A 22785-nucleotide genomic window follows, 5' to 3' on the forward strand; every position below is an offset into this window, starting at 1 on the left:
ACTCCCAGGCTTTCAGAGACCTCAGACTTTAAGTAGTAGAAAGGAGTATGGGAAAGACGTTCCTACAATACAATGCTGGATTTATGTTTGTAACCTAGATGACTCTTGCTTTTACAATTAGATTGATGGGCCGAGGTTGAGATTGGATCCAATTAAATCACAGTCCCTCCCTTTTGAGATTTCAGAAGAAAAAGCAAACAGTATCAGTAATCAACCACTCAACAATGATTTTTTTGGGGAAACTGACTCTAATGACCCACCCTGTGCCCCGTGTCATTTTCTTTTGATGTGATCGGGCGGTGATGATCAGCGATCGGCCTGAGGTTGAGCTAAAGGTTTCTCAGCAGGCTCTTGTAATTACCGGCAGGACTGGCTCTGGCTCGGGAGTCCGGGGTTGTCTGGCTTTTATTTCCAGCTGCAGACGGACTGTAAAGTAACACTGCCAGCGCTGTCACCCAAAACCAAAGCTGCTGGTGTACAAAGCGGCCGGGGGCCCTGATTATCATTCTGTGTTGGGCATGTGAGCGACAGTTGCTCTGTTTTTACTTACAACCCCTCCCCTCCTTCCTTTAGCCTCCTCTCTCTTTGCTCTTTAACAATCTTTATGCACACATAAAAAAAGAAAAAAAAAACTGATGTCAAGTGCACACGCTAACACGCTTTATCTCAGACAAATCAGAGCCAGGTGCGTCTGAATGTAAGCGTTCTTATAAGGAAGATATTGCAAACATGTGCGTGTCCTCATCATTTAGATCCCCGTGTGACAGTAAAAGGCTGCAGAGTCGGGGAGCACTCTCACAGTTGTGCTTTTATAGCATTAGAAAATCTTCATCTTTGTCCTATAGAGATGAAGTGGGTCTTTACTGAAAGCCAGAGGAACATTCCCATATCATCTCTGAAAACAACAGGTGTGGCTGTTTTCAGCTGTAAAGGTGGATTGTCCAGTTATGAAGCATTCATTTTCAGATGGAAATAACAGGCAAATACCTGGTTTCATCATCCTAGTCTTTATTTTAGTCCCACTCTGATCATATTTTAATCTATTTTAAAACTGTTCCCAGTGTTTTTTTTTTTTTGTTTGTTTGTTTGGACAAAGTTTCTGCAGAGCAGCAGGAGTTAATCTGCAATTTCCCTTTGAGTTCCCATCATCCATAATTGAGATATCTGATCACATGCTGTGCTGCTGATACCCCTTCCTACCTCCAACCTAACCTAACATTTGCAGTGCAAAAAAAAAAGGCGAACAATAGTGGAACTTTCCAGCCGTACAGTTTTGAGGCAGATGCTTGCTCGGACGATGAAAACAAATCTACAAGGGCATCGGAATGGAGCAGAGAAGGGAGCTTGTGGCCTGCACAGTGTGTTTCTTTGTGACAAATTAACTTTTTTTCATTTTTTTAAATCCTTATTCACAATAATTTAAATAAAAAATACTATGATGTCCAGTTTTATTCTTAATTTTCTTCATATATGTCCATCATCAGAAAAATGATGCAAAACAAGGTTAAATTTAGTCTTTAAACGATTTTTTCATTCTTAACGCAAGATATGCAGCAGAGAATCAAACATCTATTTTATACTTTTTAGTTCAATAATTCTTGTTAGAAGATTTTTATTTTTATTTTATTTCTATGCGTGTACAAAACACTCCATAAAAATGTAACCTTTAGCTTCCAACAATTCAACCTCTTAAGACCTGAGCTAATATTTGAGCTAACTCTCTGCACACACAGTCACAGGGCCCCAGTTAAGCAATATTAACTACTTTGGGCAATAAAACCCAAAATGTGGACTCCAGGTCTAAAGAGGTTAAAACAGACACCAAATAAACAAAAGTCGTAAAATCAGAAATAAATGATGAACAAAACAATCTTGTAAAATCAGATGTTTGCAATGTAGTTTCTTGTAGTTTGTTGAGGCGACAGGCAGAGTGACAGGGTTTTTTGAGTTTGCAGAAACAATTTGAACAATTAAAAAAAATAAATGACTGCGGGGGAAAAAACGTTGTGCAGCAGAATGTTCTTGTCGCGAGCTGCTCTGAAGTCAGTGACATGCTGCCTCCACCAGAACAAACTCTGGGGTCAAGGTGACATGACTTCTTACTAAAAAAAAACAAAAACCAACTCAACAGGGGCACATGTGTGGGAATTATGTGATGTAATTACATATCTTTACTTCAAATATTTTTTAAGTTTGCTCACGCTTTGAAATAGTTTTCTGGAAATATCTTACAGCAGACCTTGGCCCTCATGCCCTCTCAGCTCTCAGTCTGCACGGTGTGGACATGTGTGAAACATTTCTTCCCGACTTCCCTGTCATGATAAAACAGAAACATGCCCCTATTTTCTCCCTCAGTTAACGAGGGCCGGTTCCTGCCAGGGATTTACACTCGCTTTTGTGTCACTGGCAAATATTTTGCTCCATCTCACAGCAAATCTGCCAAAGGACGACACTGAGCAGAGACGCCTCTTTACACCCCTATAGAGACAGCACATTCCAGCCTTTTGTCTTCTCTGCCTACTTCCAGCAGCTGCTTCAAACCTGTTTCCCCTCTTTTTTTGTTTTTGGTTTTTACAGAGTTCCTTGGAGTTATGGACAGACCCAACAGCACCACACACATTTCTTCCCTCTTTTCTTAAGAGTCGTGTACAGTGTTTACGTCCACAGCCTTGGAGAACGTGAACTATTTGACTTTCAACCTCATATGGGAAAAGGGCGGCTTAATGTTTTGAATTCTATGTATCTGAACGTCCATCAAGTCTACAGTTTGTCCCCTCCACATCTCAGAGCCCAAGTTAGAGACCGTTCTCATGCTTGGTTTGTTTTATCACTTTGGAGAAAAGACCATTTTAGTCTTCAACAAGAGCTTTAGGGTGTTCAGGTCTACTATTCCAAAATCTAGTGCCCAAGAAATTTCCCAGAAGTCTCTGCAAAAAGCGTGCATCGTTGCTCATTAGATGGGGTAATAATGCACTGATTTTAAATGATTTTTCATGTGGAAAAAAATGAATTTGTATCTATTTTTTAAATAAACCTTAGAAATTTTCATCTCTAGAAGACAGTGGATTTATACATCTTTGTAAAATGTTCATATTTATTAGGTTGTATCAAAGAAAAAAATTCTATTTGAAATAATAATTTAAGAAAGCCTAGTCACAAAATTGTTTTTTTTAATTGTTAATTAACTCCATAATTTCTTTAAAGGTTACTAATTTAAGTTTGCAAAGAAACTACACAGTTGAGAAACAGAAAATGAGAATATGTCTTTAAAAGTAGATCTTATATTAAACCTTTAACAATCATTTTGCTTAATTATAGAACATGTCTACATTTGGAGGAGCAGTAAAGCCCCACAATGCCTCTGGATATAATATCAGCCAAGGGGGAAAACATAATTAAATAAAAGAAAACCACCTTATTGTTCAATTACACTACCACCTCTGTTTAAAAATCTAAAGATAAAACAGTTTTGAACCAACTCGGATGAGGAAAACGAAGACGCTCATGAATCTGTTTGTTCACAATTTGAATAAAGAAATACTCAGAAATGCAATATTAGGCTTCATTTTCTTTATATATGTCCTCCATCACAAGAAAAACGCCACAAGAACATGTTAAAAACACCAAAAACACAATTATCATTGGAGTGGAGCTTTAAATTTCAGTACAGCCAGTCCGAGTCCCACAATTTGCCATGGGTGGAGTACATGTTCTCCATTGTTATGTGTCCTCCTCTGTGGTTTGAACTGTGCCAAATCTGTACCTGGAATCAATGGATTGTGTTTGCTTTATTTCATTACAATAAAACAGATGTTTGTTTTAAATAAACACATTTTTTTGGTCCCTCACCATCTCCAGAGATCCTCAGATTTTTTTAAAAATGTTTTTTAGACACAAAAAACTATAGACATGGATTAGGATGTAAAAAAAAAATAAATTAGGTGGAACCTCCCTCCTGAGCCAAAAAAAACAAAACTTCACCAAGTAGAAAAGATAATACTTATTTTTCTTAAATTAGTAATTGAAACACACAAAAAAGAGACATTTGCATCAGTTTGGACAAATTCTGCAGCTTAAAATGCAGCATAAGTGCACAAAATATCAAATCCAAATTTCCAAAAAGAACATTAGCAGGAAATTATGAGTTTAAGGGAAATAGAATTTCTCAGAGATCAGTGAGTCTGTGCAACAAATACTAAATAGATCTAAACTGACGGACATCATCAATGTTTTTAGTGGAGGTCATCAGGGTTTTGCTGTTAGATTCCCACTAATTGAAGACACCCCCCTCCACACCTGTCTCCCAGAGCCACTACCTGCATCCGCAGGACTCCACCACCATGTCCTCGTACTGCTTGTAGACCACATTGTTCCCTGAGTCGATGTACAGGATGCTGATGGGGCTGAGTTTGGACGGGGCGCAGCAGCTGGGGGGCATGTTGCTGGGGTTCATTGAATTCATCAGAGTCTGGATGATGGCGTGGTTTGTGGGCTCCAGGTGCGAGCGCAGAGGGAAGTCACACACACCCTCGCAGTGGTAGGCTTCATAATCCAGAGGGGCAATGATCCAGTCGTCCCAGCCCAGTTCTCGGAAGTTGACGTGCAGCGGCTTCTTGCTGCACCTGGACTTGGACCTCCTGCCGTGCCTCTTCCCGTGGCGGCTCCGGGGCGCCGCCCTCCTGCGTTTCCTGCTGGCGGTGGTGCCGGGGCCCCTTTCTTTTGTCCTCATGTGGAGGTCCAGCAGTGCTCTGCCCTCTCTCCTCTCACTGAAGAGGTTCTGCCTCATCTTGGACCTGGTGAAGACCACGAGGATGGCTTTCTTCAGCTGAGGCCTCCCGTGCCGGTGCAGGCCCAAATGGTGCAGGTCCAGTTCTCTCTCAGGCTTGTCCAGCACGGCTCTCAGCTCCAGACAGAAGCGCTTCCCCCGGTGCTCTTTGAATATTTTCAACACATCCAACACCTTCCACGTCGGGCCGCTGGAGTCCTGCAGGTCCAGGGTTTTGGAGCCGAGCAGCTGCTTATCGTGGCAGGAGAGGAGCTGGATGTCAATAGGATCCGTTTCCGGAATCTGGAAATTCCCAGACACTTTGGTGTATATCCTGAGCTCTGTTCCCAACACCTCTGCTTTTTTAGGAAGGCTTGAAACATCGAACAGATACTGCTGTCTCCTCAGAGGGGAGAGTGGGAGGTCATCTGTGGAAAGTATTAAACGGTACAGTCAGGCACATTCTCATGGAGATCATCTACATACCTCAGAGACGTGAAGTCTGATTTGTCTACAAAGCATCATAATTGGAGCAGAGCAGGGAACTTGTGGTCCATCAACGTACCCAAGCTTATTTTTTAAGAGATTGTTTTCCCTCTGCTCCTGATTCACAACAATTTGAATAAAGAATTACTCAGAAATGCAAAATTAAGCTTAAATTTCTTTATAAACGCCTCTAATCATGATAAAAAACACCACAATAACATATTAAAATGTCAAAAACTTGATTTTTAAAATCAGGGTGGATCTTTAAGTAATTTTGTTTCAGTGTCTTCTTTTCTAAATGACTTATAGAAAAGACCCTCATTTGTTTATTCTAGAAAGTGATTAAGTAAAAAATGAGGGCATTCAATAAATACGATAAAATAATTAACATATTTTTGAGGGTTCCATGCTTTTTTTTCCCACTTGGGGCCCCCAACTGTAAAGTCAGCCACTGTTGAGGAATGAGTCAAGTGCAGATCCACCAAATACGTACCTTGCCCACTGTCCACAAAACTTGTGACAGTGTTTGCAGCCTTTGAGGAGCTGAAAAAGCTGGCGTTGAGTCCCAGTTTCTCCGCTGTGGAGAAGGTTTTATAAATCGACAGCATGTAGTCGTGAGGCTGCACCGACTCTTTGGATGCACGTCTGAAGTTTAGGGAAGAAGACGAGTGAAAGTCTTTTAAATATTCGGACGCGTCCAGGAACTCCGCCACCGTGTTGCTCCTCTGGACAGATGGGGGGTAAACGGACCGGAAACCGGGGATCGCCCACACGAACAGCAGCAGGGAGACGTGACAGGAGTCCATCCTCACGTCTGAGCCGAAACCGGAGCTGGGACCGGGGGACTGCAGCCGCATGCATCCGCTCTGAAGCAAGTGTCTCCTCCGCAGTAAAGAAAACGGGCAAAGTTTCACGAAAAAGAGTGATGGACACGCCCCCTTAAGAAGTTGCCGCGCGGGATCAGCTGTAAGTGTCGCTCTACCGGCTTCCGTTGCAGGAGAAAACAGGCGTTTGAGCTTTTAAACTTTTTCTGTCACAAAACTGACTCCACTAGTAACAATTCATATTTAAAATGCTTAAATTGGTGTTTTTTTTTTGTTTTTTTGTCTGCTGAAAGCGCCCAACGTTCCCACTTTAGTGAGCTATACGTCGCCCTCTAGCGGACAAATGTGGAACACACAGAAGTAATTAAAAAACACACATCTGTGCCCTTCAGGACCATGGACAGAGTCCCTCTCCATTGGAAAAATAATAATTAAAACTCATTAAAAAAGCTTTAAACAGTTAAATTTATTGAAAGCAGAGTTTAGTCTTCAACAATCCGTAAAGTGCAACAGTTTATATAAGTTACCTTTTTGCAAAATGACGCAATTATAAAATGAAGCTGCTAATTAAAGTGCATCACGTGCCCCTTTTTTGTCTTACAATTTATGGGATTTTTGACTCATCTTACATTTTGATCTTAATAAAATAGTAAGGACTTGCAATTTTGGCAAAAAAGCAAACTTTTTAAAAATGTATTGGCAGCATTCGAGGTGTCCAAATAAAAGCTGGGGTAACATCCCTACTTTACTTGCAATGATAGAGAAAAAACATGAACAATTAGTAATTTCCAGCTGTGACAAACAGGCAAGTTTGTACTAAAGTAATTTTTTTTGAGAAATAACCTAAAATCTGAACTCTAAAGTTAATCTTCTCTTCATATGTATGAAGTGTTTTTAAAAGCTTGTCAAATTGTGAATTTAAAATAACAGGAAAAACAATTGGCCTCAAGAAACTGAATGACTGAAAAAACAATGCTGCTTTCTTAGATCATTTAAAGGTGATAACCCCAATATGATTACATAAGCAGACAATAGTCACAAAAATGCAATAAAATATATTTTTAAAATAAAAAAGTCCCACAAGTGCTATCAGACAAAGGCTTGGAATCTTGGTCACAATTCAGCATGTCCGTTGTTTATATATATATAATTTTTATATATTAAGGCAGAATCTCCAAACCAGAAGTAGTTACATATCCAGAAAAATCCCACACAAAAATGACCATCTTATTATAAATTTGGCTACAAGGCTGATCAGATTAATAGAAGTGTTACAGCTCCTATACATGAGAATAAAAATCCAAAAGAGAAAAGTAATTATCAAGTTTTATCCACCATTCTTAAAGCTGAGTGGAGTGATCCTTCATTTAACCCTTTAGAAGAGGAACCATTAACATATGGGGATGCTGCCTGAGCAGCAGGCCACCTCGTAGATGAGGCTGATGAGACACAGACTGCCAGCAGTTAGGGCCGGGCTGGAGCTGAAGATGCTTTCGTCGGTGGTGGACTGTTGTGTGGTGGTGCTGATCAGCGGGGGCATGGTGGTAGGCATGTTCTTTACAGAGAAGGCTTTTGAGTTGGCCCCCCACTCCTTCAATGTAAAGACCATGGTGAGGTTTTCACCTGCAGAAAGAAAACCACAACGGTCACTGTCGGTGCACCTGACTTTATGTATGAATGTAAAGGAGAACTGCACACACCGCTGTTGCGAATGGACAGATCAGTGAAGTTGGCCCAGCAGGTTTTGAATAGAATGGTGGTGTTGCCTTCCAGCCCGTCCACTGGGTGTCCACTGCTGTTTTTCAGACTGGCTGTTACAGTGAGAGACGTCACTCCCACTGAGACACAATTACCCTGCAGACAGAAGAGATCCGTGCTCAGACAGCACAAACTCAACATAGTTCATGTGGATATTCAACATTGTAAAGGTGGTTATCTAATCATATTTCAGGACAACTATTGAGCAAGAATAGTGTGAAATTATAGGAACTTTTTGTCTAAGTAAATGACATGGAAGTATTGCAAAACCTGAATAAATATGAAGATGAAAGCACATACATCGACATGTATAAAAAAAAACACCACCGTTCAAATCATCTCCATCAGCCTCCTAAACCCAAGTTTAAAGTATTGGCTGTGACAGAACCCTCACAGTCAGCTCAGGTGTAGGAGTCTCACCTGCTCATCCAAAGCCATCAGTGATGGTTGCTGGTAGAGAGGGCCCACAAACTCTCCGGCGATGGGCTCCTCCACCAGCAGCAGGGTGGACACGCTGGACACGAAATTTGTTTTAGGGTCTTCTCTTGTGACTTCATTTGTTGCCACCTGAATATTAAAATAAGAGAAACAAGTGTTTCAAATAAGAAAAAAGCATGACGGATTCACTAACAACAGATCATCTTTTGAGTGGGTCTGCAAGAATTTCCTGCAGCTGAATCATACAAGCATGGATGGGCGTTTTTCTGCTTCACCTCATTCCAGTTGGGGTCTGAAGATGGAGGAGGGGGAGGAATGATGCCCATCGAGGACACATTAAAGCCGATGGACCGACTGAGGTTTCCAGAAACTGCAGCTTGACCCAGATCGTCAGCAATGTTCTTCAACAGAGCAAAGTCCTCCTCGTCTGCCAAAAAAAAGCACAAATGATTGACTCTCATTCCCACAAGTCCACTCATAACTGGCTTCACTCGCTGTCTCCACCAACCGTTCGTGGTGTTGGTGGTTTGCTGCACAGGAGGTTTCTTGATCTCCACCTCCACCGTCATCCCCGTGGCTCTTTTCCTGCGCCGCGCGCCGCCGTCCTCTCTGACCACCTTGGTGACACGAATCATGTTTGGTGGAACTTTGAGGAACGTGGCCAAATTCTGGATGAGGTTATCTCCAAAGAACTCGTCAACAGGCATGGCGGGCATGTTAAAGGCCAGGACAAGAACCGGGGAAGTTCTGATCTCCACCGGCGTGGAGCCTCTCAGCAGCACCCTCAGCATCTTGTAGTCCTGGTCAAAATAGTTGCTGCCCACAGTGGCGTTCATCGTGGGAACAAAGTCATCTAAAAATAAAAAAAAAGTTTTTTTCACAAATAATTGACTCTCACAAATAGAAAAAAATAAGATTGGGTTCAATTCTAACAATAAATAGAAAAAAATAGGAGTAAAACTGCTGGATCTGGAGCCGCTTTCAGTGTGTAAAACTTACTTGCACCGATTGGTTCTCTCAGAGTGTAATCAGTTTTATCTCCATTCCATTGAGCGTTGTTTGGAGCAACCAGACTGTTGTCAACATAAACATCCAACCTCTGAGGGTTGGAGTAGAAGATCGACACCAAGACGCTCTGCACAAATTCAAAAGAGACAATCTGTTTAATAAAACAGTGAATTCAAGGGAAAAAAAAGAAAATGAGGAGCATTCAGGTGAGACCTGACCTCGGAGGGGCTGGCGTTCAGCATCATGAGGCGGAGCTTCTGTGGGCTGACGCTGGTGAAGAACACGTCAAACGAGTGACCTGTGGCTATGATGCCGTGGAACAGGGACACTCGCTTCTGGCAGGTGTAGCCTGCGCACCAGCCGTGATCCTGGGGGCCTGCGCACCAACAACCAAATCACTTTCTGTCTGTCTATCTGAGTCGTTTTAAGAACTTGTAAAAGAACCGAACCGTTGATCAAATCCACATAGCCGTCGCCGAGCACGGCCACCGGGGACAGACGGCGGGTCTCTGTGTCCGCGTCCAGACTCTCGATCACCACCATCCTGTAGTTGAGCCCGAAGCACTTGTAGCTCTGCCAGGAGCTCATGTAGGTGCAGTTCTTCCTGATAACGCCTGAACACAACATCAAATAAAAAGGGCCAAATGAAGATCGTCCGAGAGTTTCACATGAGTTCTTCCAAATTCAGCTGGTCAGGTTTTTAAATAAAACTATTTTAAAGTACATTTTTATCAGGTAGGGGGTAATGACAAAATCTTATGCTTTTTAAAAAAATCAGAAATTCATAAATCTAAATTTAGCAAAACAGAAGAGAATCCTATTTTTAAATTAAGATGGAAATATAAGACAGTACATGATAATTATAAGTTTTTCTGCTCCATTAGATTCTTAATGTTTTTAACCCTTGATTTTTAAACCCGCTGACATCATATCAGTGTCACGATTTGATTGGCTGGATATCAATGTGTTCTAAGATCGACTAGTTGTTCTAGTGGGGCAGAAAAAGCTATTTTTCCCCATCAAATTTCTGGGCCATCAAAATGTTGGGTTTCGAAATTAAAAACACATAAATACGTAAAAATTTTAGTTTTTGATGTTTTAAAATCAAGGGTTAAAAAAAAGAAAGAAAGTTCAAAGGTTTAAAAATTCAGAATCTGATGAAACAGAAAAACTTCCATAGATAACCATGATCTTGACATTCCATTGTTGTTCTTTTACGCAAATGGTTTGTTTAAAGGTTTTTAAACTAATTTTATTGATATTTTTGTCAAAGTTTCTAGTTTAAGTGAATTTTATGCAGCTGCAAATGCTGTGCTTTTATTTTGACAGGTATGAATGTGCACAATTTTTATTTAAAGTTTTAAAATTCTTTGTTGATTGATTGATTTTGGTTTAAATCTGACTAAGCATAAAATATTTTATCCTGTTGAATAATCTCCCCTTTCTCTGATGTTTAGGACTCCCAATCTAAATAAATCCATTTCCAGCTACCTTTATAAGGAGCGACTTGTTCCACTGGGATCCGGCTGCCGTTGAGCGCGGTCAGCATCACTTTGGGAATACGGTAGTCTCCCAGCCCCCTCCTGGGGTCTCCTCCCCACTCGTACTCAGACTGAGGCACCACAGAGCCCACCGCCCCCAGGAACGACCCGTCCAGATCCTTCAGCAGGGTCTTCTTCTTAGCATCACAGTCCATGTCCACACAGTCAGCTGGGTTTGCTTTGCTGGAAAACAAAAATCATCAAAAATCAAACAAAAACATATTTTTTAGCTTAAAAACTATTTTAAAAATAGAGGATTTGACAGTGACTAACCCCACATCGGGTCTGTGAACAAACACTTTGTTCTGCTCATTGCTGTTGATCATCTTTATCCCCGACACTTGGACTGGATGCTGCAGGTCCTCGTTGATCGGGTTAGTGATAAACATGAAGTCCTTCTGACCGGAGCAGATGTCATTGAAATTGACAAATGTTGTGTCTAAAAACAGGATCAAAAGCAAGAAAAAAAAAAAATGAGGACCGACGCGTTCAGACAAGTTCCCCACCTCTCAATGTGAGTCACCCACCTCTGACTGTCATCAGGCCTTTAATGGCGTTGTAGTTCATGTTCAGATGGTGAGGCTTAAAGGGAGCAGTGTTGTGTCCGGACGCAAAATTGGGCCAACAGATTCCGGATCTGCCTCCTGTGACGAGTCAGAACATTTGGGTGGATAAGCTTTAGTTCAGATCAGCTCAAAATGACCAAATGGGTTTAAAAAAACTGGAATTACACTTTACATTTAAAGATCATATTCCTAATTTTATCTCATTTTTAGATCTATATTGAAGAAAAACATACTTTTATGTTTTTTTTCCTGTTTTTGAAAGGTAGTAATGTGTTCTTTTAGATACAAAAAAAAATAAAAAATTCAAGGAGAGTGCAGGTCATAAAGTAAAAATGAAGAAAAAACAGCTCCTTTCTGCTGTTTTTCTTAAAAATTGAATATATTCTGACAAGAATTTATTTGCTGACATTTTTTGAGAAAAACTGAAATGATCTTACTTCTAAAGCTTTTTATATTTTACTCCTTAAAATACTTTTTTTTTTTATAGCATAACTAGCTCCAACACCACATGAGCGTAAGACTGAATTTTTAAACAGCTTTTGCTGTGGTTTTATATGTTTGGCTCATTGTTTTCAGCCTGCAGTGTTCATTTTATTTTAGGTATAATCTTCATGAAAGTGAAATTTCTGCTCGGTCTCATTTTTACCTTGTTGAGGTCTGGGTGCTCGGTGCAAGGCGCTGATGGCCATGTTGACGTCGCTGGAACTTAGCGTGTCTGAACAGTCGAAATTTGGGCTGGTGCCGACAATCAATGCATTCTGGAGGTAAAAGAAGCAGCAGGGCAAAATTGTGTAAACTTACACACACACAATTCAAAATTCAAAGATAAGTGAGACAAACTCTTACCTGGATCTGCACAGTTTTATCAGCGTAAGCGTGAGACAGAGAGGGCGGAGCATAGATGAGGGGCATGATGCCCATCCCGTTGTCCACCAGCGTCACATTGGAAATAACAACATCCATTATGGTCTGTTTGGACAGAGAAAATTAATTTAATTAATTTTCCCTTAATTTCTTTCTTTTTTTTTTATTTTTAAAAAGCTAACAGCACTTAAAACAGCTTTTTTTATACATTACAATTAGCCGTTATATTTTCAAAGTTGCAATCCTCATTAGCCACGTTACTCATCAATGTAGCTTTAAAAATTAAAACGCTATTTAAGTAATAAAGTAATATTCTGATTGTCGGTTATCAGTGTGAAAAACACATTTCTGTGTAAAAACATAATCTGAAGAGAAGAATACTTTCATGTTAGAAATACAAGTTTTGTTTTCTGTTTTGCCCAATAATCCTAATGAGAGTTAAATGTCAAAGATTATTTTAATAAAAATCTTAAACTAAAACTCAGTATTTTAGTTTGTGCAGCACCAAAAAATAAGGATGTTTTACTATTTTAAGCATTAGAGCACTAATGCAAATTCAGGAAAAAAAAGAATGAAAAAGGTAATAAAACTGCCGAAAAATAAGTATAGAGAAAGTGAAATCTACTGTATTTATGGGCAGTTTTTATGGTGAAAGAGATTCGACACTTATGTACTACATTACCCATAACACATTGCAGTTTTTTAATGTTTTGTTCAAAAGTGAAGCTTCAAAGTAAGTCTTTGTATCTTTTATATCTATTTTAATGAGGGCGAGGATGGATTAAATAATAAATCATGATAATTTCTAACAACAAAGAAAGTCAGTCAGTTTAGAATCACCTGCAAAAAAAAAAAAAAGATTTGTAGTCCCACTACCTGAAAGTAAATGGCAAAGTCAAAGCTCTTCCAGATGAAGAAGCCTCTGATGAAGCTGCATCCAGGCAGACCGTCTTTGTTCAGGTAGACTCCATACAGACCTCCATGAGCCTCGTTATTGATCCAGGCCTGGTTGGTGTTGGGGTATCCTGCAGCAGAAATAAGGCTGTGAGTCTAATCCACAGCGATGAAGAACATTTCCTCACTGCTGGTAAAAACGGATACCTGGGCATGGTTCACCGTTGATGCGATAGGCTACCCTCTCATAACCTGCTACGATGTTGTTCTGCAGCACGACGTTGGTCCCCTCATTGATCTGATCACACAGTGAAACATGTATTAACTCAAATAAACAATATAAGCTCCTGTTTTCTTTTTACTTTAGAAGAAGCGAACCTCAACGGCTGCGTTCCAGTCAAAGTTAAAGGGTTCCTCTCTGTCCTGGTAAGAACCCGGCCACAGAGACATCATCACCAGGTTCCTCCTCAGTGTTATCTTGTTTCCCCAAATCCTGATGGCTGCAGAGTTTAAAACATTCGTTTGTGAAAAAGTAGAACACAGGAGGTTAACTTTATTATTAAGATAACCAATAAGCCTGTTTACCTTCTCCAACAGTGCGGTGGACGATGTTATCGTCGATGGTGAGCCCTTCTGTCCCAAAGACGCCGACGGCCGGAGAGAAGCCATCGTGGAACGCACAGCCCTGAAGGTACGACTCATTTGCGGGGATCTTTGAAAACAGAAATCACAGATTTGATTTATTTATTTTTTTATTTTAGTAACACTAAATGTAATATATATATATATATATATATATATATATACAGTATAGTACAGCTGTTGTGAGTTTTATACAAGACAAGATGATGTCTTAGGTGTTGGAAGGGGTTAAAATGCCAATATTTATTTTAATTCAGTTTGCAAAAGTCACATTTGACCCAAAATTGTCGGCAGATGTAACTCAAAGTCAGTGGAAAAACGAACCACCATCTTGGACACATAATTCAAGATGGTTACAATCCAATTTTATTTGATTGTGACCATATTTAATAATCACCTGCACCAGTGATCAGAAACCACTGGAAAGAATGGACTAACAGATAAATAAAATTGTGAACTTTTATCTGTCTAAAGTGACTAAACAGCACATCTTTGCTGTTTATTTTCAGTTTCACATCACATTGGTATCAACATTTCAGTCATATTAGTGTCCAGCCAAAATCTATTCTTGACAGAACAGCATGTTGTACATGGTTTAGGTTTCTCACAGCTTTTTAGCAAAAAAGGATCACAAAAACTAGTTATTAAATACAATTTTAAATGAAAATCAAGCTTTTTTTTTACTATTATAATATCAGATCTTGTTACCACACTGGTTTTGGTTCCTTTGGATTTATTTATTTACATTAACTTGGTTTGATTGATAACAAAAATGATAATTATTTTTAACATGATTTTTTATAATTAGAATATCAGTTCAATCTTCTCTTTAGGGCACTTTTTATCAGCTGATTGGAAAAAAAAAAACATTTTTGAGTACAAACCATTCAACTTTTGGCCAACAGAGGGCACTGTAATTTCAGGCTTCCTAATGTTTTCATGATAAGAAAACAGTGCAGTTTATATTTTTGTATGATGTAAACTCCTGAATAGAGCTCTATTATAGCTTAGTTTTCATTATAGCTTATAGTTTTCATTACACAACATTTTAAATCATTATAATCAAACTATTTATAATGATTACCATAAGAAGAAAGCATATTTCCAGATAAATGTAATAAAATCCCCCAGATTTTTAGCAACTTTTTCCATAAATTGTTGCATGTTTGTACCTGTCCCAGGTTGAGGAAAGCCACAGAATAACGGGGGTCATAGTAGTCAGTCCATCCTTCCTGACCAGTCTGGAAGAACTCCACATTCCTGATCTGAGCTTTACCTTCAGGAAGAAAAGTTTAACATATGATGGAAAAATGTGAAGCTTTTTTAAAGAAAACTCCTAAAAAAATAAAAGAAAAATGATCTTACCTTTATAGTCAATTCCTCCGCTGGAGAAAGAGCCGACCAACAGCCTGGCTCCAAACGACTCTGACTGCATTTCTGGATAATCCTCACCAATGATTCGGATGTTTCTGGTCAGGAGGCCGACATCAGCCGCCAAGGTGTAGGACAAAGACGTGCCGGGAACAGAATGAGTCTCACCTGAACACAATTTCACAGAAAGAAGAAAAAATTATTACGGTTTTAGGTTAACTCTCTTCAGTGTAACCGTTTCAGCGATAACAGTATCTGTGGAACACGTGATGATGATAAAACAGACTTGTTTTGTCCATAAAAGTGTTTTACCAATGTGAGTGTGAGCCAAAGGCTGGTTCAGGGTCAGGGTGCGACCATCGGCTGAAACCTCAGTGAGCTGGCGTTTTTCTGTCTCCGATGTGTTGTAGCTGGTAGTGGAGATGACAATCTCGTCTCCAACCTAAACACAAACAAGAGTTTAATGATTAAAAATACTGGAAAAACTTTCAAAAGGTAAATATTTTTTTTAATATTGTAAATGGCTCTCTGATCTAAATTTAAATTGTGACATTTTTGAGTGTGACTTTTCTGTGGTTACTATTTTCTCCTTTTATATCAAGTGTTCTGCAGTGGGCTGTTTTTTTTGCAATTACTTATTTTATTGTTTATTACAATAACTTCTTGATCTCTTGATATGCCGGTATTGCGTTTCCTTTGCTCCCCCTAGTGGCGGACTTGCGTATTGCAGTCATTTCTTTAAAGAACCATAACTCACCACAGGAATGAGCAAGAAATTTGCTTTTTTTTATTCAACATTATTATACTTTTCTTTGAAAAGGCCAGAATAAACCATCTAGGGGCTGTATGTTTGACATCTCTGCCTTAGATGGTGCACCACATATAAACCGACTTGTGTTTAGGTGCAGAAAGTTTTTTTTTTTAATTCATGTTGTGTTGGAAGTTTTATTGTTTTTCTCATGTTATGAGTGTCTTCCAACACAACAAAAGCAGCGTTTTTCTAAGTATGTGTTTTTTTCACTAAAAGGTATCAATTGGTGAAATTAGCACTTAAATAGAAACAAAAGCCTCTTTTTTTTAATAAAAAAGCATGCTTTTGTCCAGATTCCATGTTGCTACTTTCTCAAATGAGGTTGCAAACCAAAACACTTTAAGTATCTGATCTGGCCCATCTGAAAAGTTTTAGAACCCTTTGTGGCCCACGAGTCAAAAAGTTTGCCCACCCCTGAGCTAGAGAGTCTAAAATGAAGGATGGAGCACCCTGGAACAGCAGTTTATTTCCTCTTTAGGGTAGACAGAAGCTCAGATTGCTCAGGTGACGACAGACCTGCCAATCGACCGACTGTGCCAGAGTCAGAGTGCTGGATCCTGCATCAGCGGTGGCAGCCAGTTTGGTGTGGTAAACATTGTGCGGAAGTCCATACAGCTCCAGAACCCCAAAGACACCTGATGGAACAACCACAGACAGAGTTGTGAGGCACAAAAAACGATACTTCTGACAGATCATCTTCAATATGGTTTCTGAACCCTTAAGGATCAAGAGTTCCTCGTTTCAGCCAAGATCTATACAAACATCAGGAAAAAACATCTTTATGTTAACTTTAAAACTGCTGCACATGGGTACACTGTTTACATGGTTTGTTTTAATACAATAATGAAGTCTCAGCCTGCTGGAGTTAGTTCAACATTCACCAAAAGCAGCTCTTGCTGTCTTACCCAGGACTTTGGATCCTTGGTTGGGTCCATTTGGTAGGAGCCAGTCAGGGGTGCGATGGTTCCCCCTCAGTCTGATGACGAGTTGACCTCTGAACGGCTGGTTTTGTAGTCCTGCGATCATTTTGCCTCCCTAAAACAACAGAAAATAACCCCTAAATGTGTTGGTACATGAACTAACATGTATTTTCCAATCGACTTCTTCTGGCTTGGTTTATTTGTTCTCCTAAAACAATCACATGACTAAAATATATGTTGGATTTAAAGTCAGATTCTGCTTTTCGTGCTGACCTGAATAGAGATGTACACAGCATTGATCACCACTGAACTGTACTGCGTGGTGGACCGAGCCTGTCTGCTGGGAGAGTCGCTTGTGGTGTCGGGGATCTCCAGAACTCCAATGACGGTCAGCTTGTTGAGGATCGGAGTGTTACTGTCCAAAACGATCCACTTCCCTTCAATCGAGAGAGATCCAGATTTAGTTTTTGCCACAAAAATGCAGAAACCTCTTGAATGGAGTGTTTAAACTCTTGGTGCAATTTCAGTCAAACTGATGGGAATTTGCTGCTTGAAACCAACATTCTGCAGATTCAGATTCAGGCAAACAAGATTCAAATGTGAGAGAAAAAAGTCACTGAACGGCTATAAAAAAACACATTTAAAGCAATAGTGGTGACATATATGTCAGTTTCTTATAGTATTTTATGCACAGCTTAATCTAAAATGAGTTGACATCTGTACATTTTAAATCTCTATTTTCACACATCATTAAAAATGAACAGAAGTTCGGTTTTACCTGAAGGGATCACCACATCAGAACCGTCTTTTGGCACGGTGAAGTTGTTCTCACGTGAAGTTTTCCAATAAGATTCATCAGACCACCAACTAAAACGAGTAGATTTCCACCTTAAAAAATGATGCCAGGCTGCTTCTGTAAAGTTATGGAGAAGTTTGACTCACACAAAGTCACTGGGTCGACCGTTGGGTATAGGAGCCAGAGTGGCTGGCGGTGGAGGGATGCATTTGGGAAAGAAGCAACGGTAGACGGCGAAGTCTGTCACGACGTCGGCCATGGAGCGGTCCACGCTGTTGCGCCTCCTGCGCTGCTGTGTATCCCCAGACACTGCAGAAATATGATAATCGGTTAAATGTAAAGTTGAGCAATATTTCTCATAATGATTTGAAAATATTGAATTAGTAAGTATTTGTATAACTAAACAAAATTTATTGTAAAGACAATAATTCCAAATTAATTAAAACTACAATTAGCTTCCACTTGTGGTTTATAAGTATCTCCGTCACCTAAAATCTACTTCTCAGAAGCAACTTTCATAGACCTGATGTAGAATAAAGCCTATTTTTGCTCTTTCTTTTTCCAAATGTCCCCCTGAAGGGTAAAAATCTACCTCTGATAGTGAACTATGGCATTGCATGACCACAGGAGGATTCTTCTTTCATCTCGCATTTATCTCACTCAGACCTTTCATAGTTTAAAAAATACGCCTCAGAGGCAGAAAGGAACAAAACAATAAAGGGACTGCAGACACGTACATCCAAGTGTTGCCATTGAATATCAGGTAAATAAATAGGAGAAAGATTTCATAACCCAAAATATAGAACAGTTTGTTTCCAAAAACCTAAAATATTCCTCTAAAGAGCTACTTTTGAAACAAAAATACAGATTTTTACTGGATCTTACAGCACTAATGCTGGTTAAAACCACCCATAATTGTCCTAATTTTCCAAAACTATCAAAGCTTTAAATTTAAGAAGATGTACCCATGTAGAAGAGGTCGTTGGTTTTGTTATTGAAGAACCAGTCTCCGTTCTTGTTGCTGCCGAAGCTCAGCGGCGTTTTGGAGCCGTTCCTGTTGTCGACGATGTGGAAACTATCGGGGCTCTGGGTGAAGTTGTGGTTGATGATAACGTATTCATCTGACTGGGTTGGGAGAAAAAAAACACATGAAATTCAAACTCAACACAATCGTTCCACTTCTTACTTGCGATTGGCTCATTTTTTTGGACGGGTTTACCTTGAAGCCGTAGAACTTAGCATCATAGGTGATGTTGGTGATCTGGTCCGCGTTATCAAAGTACCAGTTGTAGGTGTGTCTGGAGGGCAGCAGGGCCATCCAACCCAACTTATGGGTCAGTCTCTTCTTCAGGTAGGGGACCACACTACTTCCTGTCAAAAGTGATCAATACAGCACTTAATTTATAAGTTTTTTCATATACTTGTATATTTCAAGGAGTACTCATTCAAAAAGTGTTTCGGATGTGAACATCTATTAAAAGAATATGGCAACAATTGATGCAGATTTTTATTTTATTGAGGATTTTAATACCATGAGAGTTGGTTAAGATGACATCTTTTGCCTCCAGGGAGGCTGGTGTGGGATGGTTGAAGGCCAGACGATGGAAGTTGACGGTGTGATCGCACACAGCGCCGGGGAAACCCACGCTCCACTCGGCACTCTGGGAACAGTGAGCTGGGTCCAACAAGTTGCTCATAGGCACAACCTTATGGTTAATGTTTCCTAAAAATGAAAAAAATACATAAAATATAAACTGGACTCTTCTAAAACCTTCTTTTTAACATAACTTCAAGCAAAAATACTAAAGTTAAGCAAATTATAACCAAAAAAGTCAGTCTAAAAAGGACAAATGTAATATTTTTAATGGAAAAAGAAATATATAAACCAATTCCTTAGGATTCATATAAATATAGATATATTTTGTGGTAATACGGAGCTCAAACCATCACTTTACATTTTTTCAAAAATATCAATAATAACAATTTAAGACAGTACCTGTGAGGGAGCCGTCAGTGTCCACCAGCTGGACTTCGTGCTCCCACCTGAAGCCGGCTTTGTTTGGAGAGTTTGAGTACTGGATCCCACTGAACCGGACAGCCCAGCCACCACACCGATCCACACACGTGCCGTCGATTTTCGTTACTCCAATCGCTGTACAGCTGCCCCGGTCAAAGTTGATGAATTTGGTGTTCAGGACGCTCATGCCGTCGTCGAAGGGCGTGATGATGCCCCGCTGTGTGCAGTACTTGCTTCCCAGACCGAGCTCATCCACGTGGGCCACGATGGTGCCGTTGGACACCGTTGCCCCTCCGTCTTCTCCGAAGCTGCTCACAGCCCACTGCATTATGCGTTTGGCTTCGATGCCCGCTTTCTCGTTGTTGACCATGACAAAGTTAGTGAACTGCACGGCGCCAACATTAACCCACTCGGCGCCTTTCTCGCAGTTCCAGGTGGTGAGGGAGCGGAAGACGGCGGGCTGAGGGGTTCTGGAGTTACAGTTTCCATTTTTCATGGGAAAAAACTCCTGGAAGATCCAAAGTCCAAACCATCCCTGAGAGTGGACCGTGTTGTTGTAAAACTCACCGAGGGGAACCCTTTTCTGGCAGATATTTGGATCGTACGACGGCCCGTCTGGGTGATCGTGCATACGGTACCAGAACCCAAAGTGAGTGCCGCCTGCTGCGGCGTTGTGGCGAATGATGTTGTTTGGATTGGTGACCCAGTACGCAGCAGGAGTGACGTCATCATTCAGGAGGCTGGTGCTTTGCTTGACGAACACGGCGAGGTTGTACTGCAGAATGTTCTCTGTCTCGATCCCATCTTCAATGAAGAACGCTCCCCCCATGATGTCATAGATGACGTTGTGCTCCACCAGCAGTCGATGGGTGTTGTGGATGGTCACGGCCCTGTTGAAGGTCTGATGGATGGCACATCCTCTTACGTATGACTTGTAGTTGATGTCTCCCATCAGATGCCAGTGAATCGGATAACGTCCCAGCCTGAAGGCCTGTCCTGCGTGGAATAACTGTGAAATATAGAAAAAAAATGTAATCAGTATTCGTGTAAACTCTTAAAATTCCCAACATTTATTTTGAAAGTTTTATGCATCTCACCTCGACGTATTCTAGTCGGCCGATTGCAAGGTTTTCACTTGGTCTGGGAGCGTGGAACATGATGCAGCCTCCAAACTGATCGCTGCCGACCTCTTCTCCGAAGCGTCCCTGGAAACAAGTCTGGGTGGCAAATTCTCCTGCAGCCCATAAAAAGAGAGTGATCACAGTGTTAAAATAGCCTCAAAATAAGCACAAATATTTAAGATTAAGCTTAAAAAGAAGACTAAAGCAAGAAAGTCACTTGTTTTCTCAGAAACAATCCCAGATCTCACCTGTGTTGAAGCCGTCAGGACAGGCTTCTATGTTATCGTTCCATTCTTGCTGTTGGGATCCTCGCACTACGATGTTCCTGGTGAGAAGACCCACCTCCGCTCTGCCCTCAAACACTGTGCCGTCGGGCAGCGTGACGGACACCCCCAAGTGAGTGTACGTGAGGGGTTCAGTCAGGGTGAGGGTCTTTCCGTTAGCGGACACAGAGGCAATCTTCCTCACTTCATTTTCTCTTTGGCTGTGCCTGGAAACGCACGGAAACCAATTTGATGAACTGATTCTTTAAAAGTAAAACAGTGTAGTCTTCGAAATATGTTAAAAGTTAAACTAAGAGGGTTAAAAACTGTGATAAAACTAAAAATAAAAAACTCTCAAAAACTTCCCTCAGATACTCATAAATCTGTAATAGATCCTTGTACCTGTGTCCAGTTGAGGCGATGACGATCTCATCTCCAGGTTTCCACGTGACGGCCTTCAACAGCGTCAAAGTGAGGGATCCGTTTGTTGCTGTCTGAGCCAAATGGGTCCACGGTACAGGAACAGGAATGCCTGGAGCAAACATTTGCCAGAATTGGTTACAAGTAGACTGATTCTATTCTTTAAAGTAAAAATAGAGCTTTGGAATAATATAAAATAGAAGTTTAGGCAAAGATGTTACTGAAATACTTGCTAAATTACTAGAAAAATATTTTTAAACTTTTCTTTTTTGCCTCTTTAAAGAAGAATTTTAAATCTGTTTGCAGTTTTAAATGTTTAGTTTTTAAATATTATAGCAAAATAACGTAAAATTTATTTAAAAAATTGCAGATTGTTGTGGGATTTTGTACCATGCAGGTCCAGCACGCCTTCCCTCACAGCCAGCGTCTTGGCTCCGTAAACTGGAAGTTCAGGCGAGCGCAGTTGCCCATGGAGAGTGATGATGGCCTTGTGCTGAAATGGCGCCCCCTCCTGGCCAATTTGCAACCTCCCACCATCGGTGATCAGTATATTTTCCGCCTGCAGCTCAATGTCTGCTTCATCAAACACCAAAGTCCCGCCTGAGAACAGAACAGAAAACAGCAGCTGATACACTCTGCAGCCGTACAGGAAAGAAATGATCGTCTGCATCCGTTGTTCACCTTGAATCAGAAGCATCTTGAGCACGGGAGTGCTGGTGTCCAACAAGATGGTCTGGCCTTTGGTGATGACGGCGAATGAGCCCTTTTCAGGGGGAGATAAGCCTCCCCATGTGAATTTGGATGACCAAACGTCGATGTAGAAGAAATCTGCATTATCCTAAAAAATGTAAAAAAAAAAAAGTTAAATAAAATGCATCCAGTGTGACGCTGCAAAAGACCTAAGAGCGTGTTTTAACCAAAATAAAACTCACCATCTTGGCAACGCCCCGGTTTCCAACACTGACTTGAACTTTGGCGTGCTGAGACTGACTCTGGGCGTTCGTCACACAGATGATGTGTGTGCTGTTGGCAGATGCGACATCACACACCGATCCGGCGATCGTCACCGCAACGTCATTAACGTTGGAGCTGTAGATGAAAAAAAAAAAAACAGGAAAGAAAGAGTAAAGTAAAATTTAAATACTTAAATTAAATTTAAATATTCATCTGAAATTCTGAAAGGATTATACTGTATAAATGTTAAGTTACACTTTGCAATGCTGGAGCAAAGTCATTGGTTGGTACTTTTGTTTATTACTGCTTCATAATTTTTAACTAAA

At 40.5% G+C, this 22785-nt stretch overlaps 2 protein-coding genes across 4 annotated transcripts in view; both read right to left on the reverse strand.

Annotated features, from left to right (window-relative positions):
• Window positions 1–3521: 3521 nt before the first annotated feature.
• gdf6b (growth differentiation factor 6b) lies at window positions 3522–6381 on the reverse strand. The gene is made up of 2 exons (XM_024297869.2): window positions 5745–6381; window positions 3522–5193 (listed from the first exon to the last, which is right to left on the reverse strand). The coding sequence occupies exons 1-2, from the start codon at window positions 6106–6108 to the stop codon at window positions 4313–4315; spliced, it is 1245 nt and encodes a 414-aa protein (XP_024153637.1). The 5' UTR covers window positions 6109–6381; the 3' UTR covers window positions 3522–4312.
• Window positions 6382–6522: 141 nt separating this feature from the next.
• pkhd1l1.1 (PKHD1 like 1, tandem duplicate 1) overlaps window positions 6523–22785 on the reverse strand; it is a 36051-nt gene continuing 19788 nt past the window's right edge. For all 3 annotated transcript variants that reach the window (XM_024297853.2, XM_036214119.1, XM_036214120.1), the window contains 35 exons: window positions 22438–22594; window positions 22187–22343; window positions 21896–22105; window positions 21488–21617; window positions 21071–21312; window positions 20799–20935; window positions 19681–20710; window positions 19216–19407; window positions 18904–19055; window positions 18650–18809; window positions 17831–17993; window positions 17667–17755; window positions 17162–17325; window positions 16874–17003; window positions 16485–16603; window positions 15470–15599; window positions 15152–15325; window positions 14959–15062; window positions 13730–13856; window positions 13523–13644; window positions 13352–13442; window positions 13127–13275; window positions 12233–12355; window positions 12033–12144; window positions 11348–11464; window positions 11094–11259; window positions 10771–11003; window positions 9729–9893; window positions 9498–9655; window positions 9271–9406; window positions 8780–9124; window positions 8547–8698; window positions 8254–8400; window positions 7776–7929; window positions 6523–7698 (listed from right to left, as the gene is read on the reverse strand). In XM_024297853.2, coding sequence (XP_024153621.1) covers window positions 7466–7698; window positions 7776–7929; window positions 8254–8400; window positions 8547–8698; window positions 8780–9124; window positions 9271–9406; window positions 9498–9655; window positions 9729–9893; window positions 10771–11003; window positions 11094–11259; window positions 11348–11464; window positions 12033–12144; window positions 12233–12355; window positions 13127–13275; window positions 13352–13442; window positions 13523–13644; window positions 13730–13856; window positions 14959–15062; window positions 15152–15325; window positions 15470–15599; window positions 16485–16603; window positions 16874–17003; window positions 17162–17325; window positions 17667–17755; window positions 17831–17993; window positions 18650–18809; window positions 18904–19055; window positions 19216–19407; window positions 19681–20710; window positions 20799–20935; window positions 21071–21312; window positions 21488–21617; window positions 21896–22105; window positions 22187–22343; window positions 22438–22594 — 6370 coding nt within the window. In that variant the 3' untranslated portion in view covers window positions 6523–7465. The remainder of the gene's footprint in view (window positions 7699–7775; window positions 7930–8253; window positions 8401–8546; window positions 8699–8779; window positions 9125–9270; window positions 9407–9497; window positions 9656–9728; window positions 9894–10770; window positions 11004–11093; window positions 11260–11347; window positions 11465–12032; window positions 12145–12232; window positions 12356–13126; window positions 13276–13351; window positions 13443–13522; window positions 13645–13729; window positions 13857–14958; window positions 15063–15151; window positions 15326–15469; window positions 15600–16484; window positions 16604–16873; window positions 17004–17161; window positions 17326–17666; window positions 17756–17830; window positions 17994–18649; window positions 18810–18903; window positions 19056–19215; window positions 19408–19680; window positions 20711–20798; window positions 20936–21070; window positions 21313–21487; window positions 21618–21895; window positions 22106–22186; window positions 22344–22437; window positions 22595–22785) is intronic.

The sequence above is a fragment of the Oryzias melastigma genome, linkage group LG11, assembly GCF_002922805.2.
Source record: "Oryzias melastigma strain HK-1 linkage group LG11, ASM292280v2, whole genome shotgun sequence".
Taxonomy (NCBI): domain Eukaryota; kingdom Metazoa; phylum Chordata; class Actinopteri; order Beloniformes; family Adrianichthyidae; genus Oryzias; species Oryzias melastigma.

What these genes read in the sequence shown, in the direction of transcription:
- gdf6b (XM_024297869.2), bottom strand. Translation starts at nt 6,108, where the DNA reads ATGCGGCTGCAGTCCCCCGGTCCCAGCTCCGGTTTCGGCTCAGACGTG. An exon ending in TTTTGTGGACAGTGGGCAAG is followed by an intron (nt 5,194 to 5,744) that starts GTACGTATTTGG and finishes TACTTTCCACAG; the next exon opens with ATGACCTCCCACTCTCCCCT.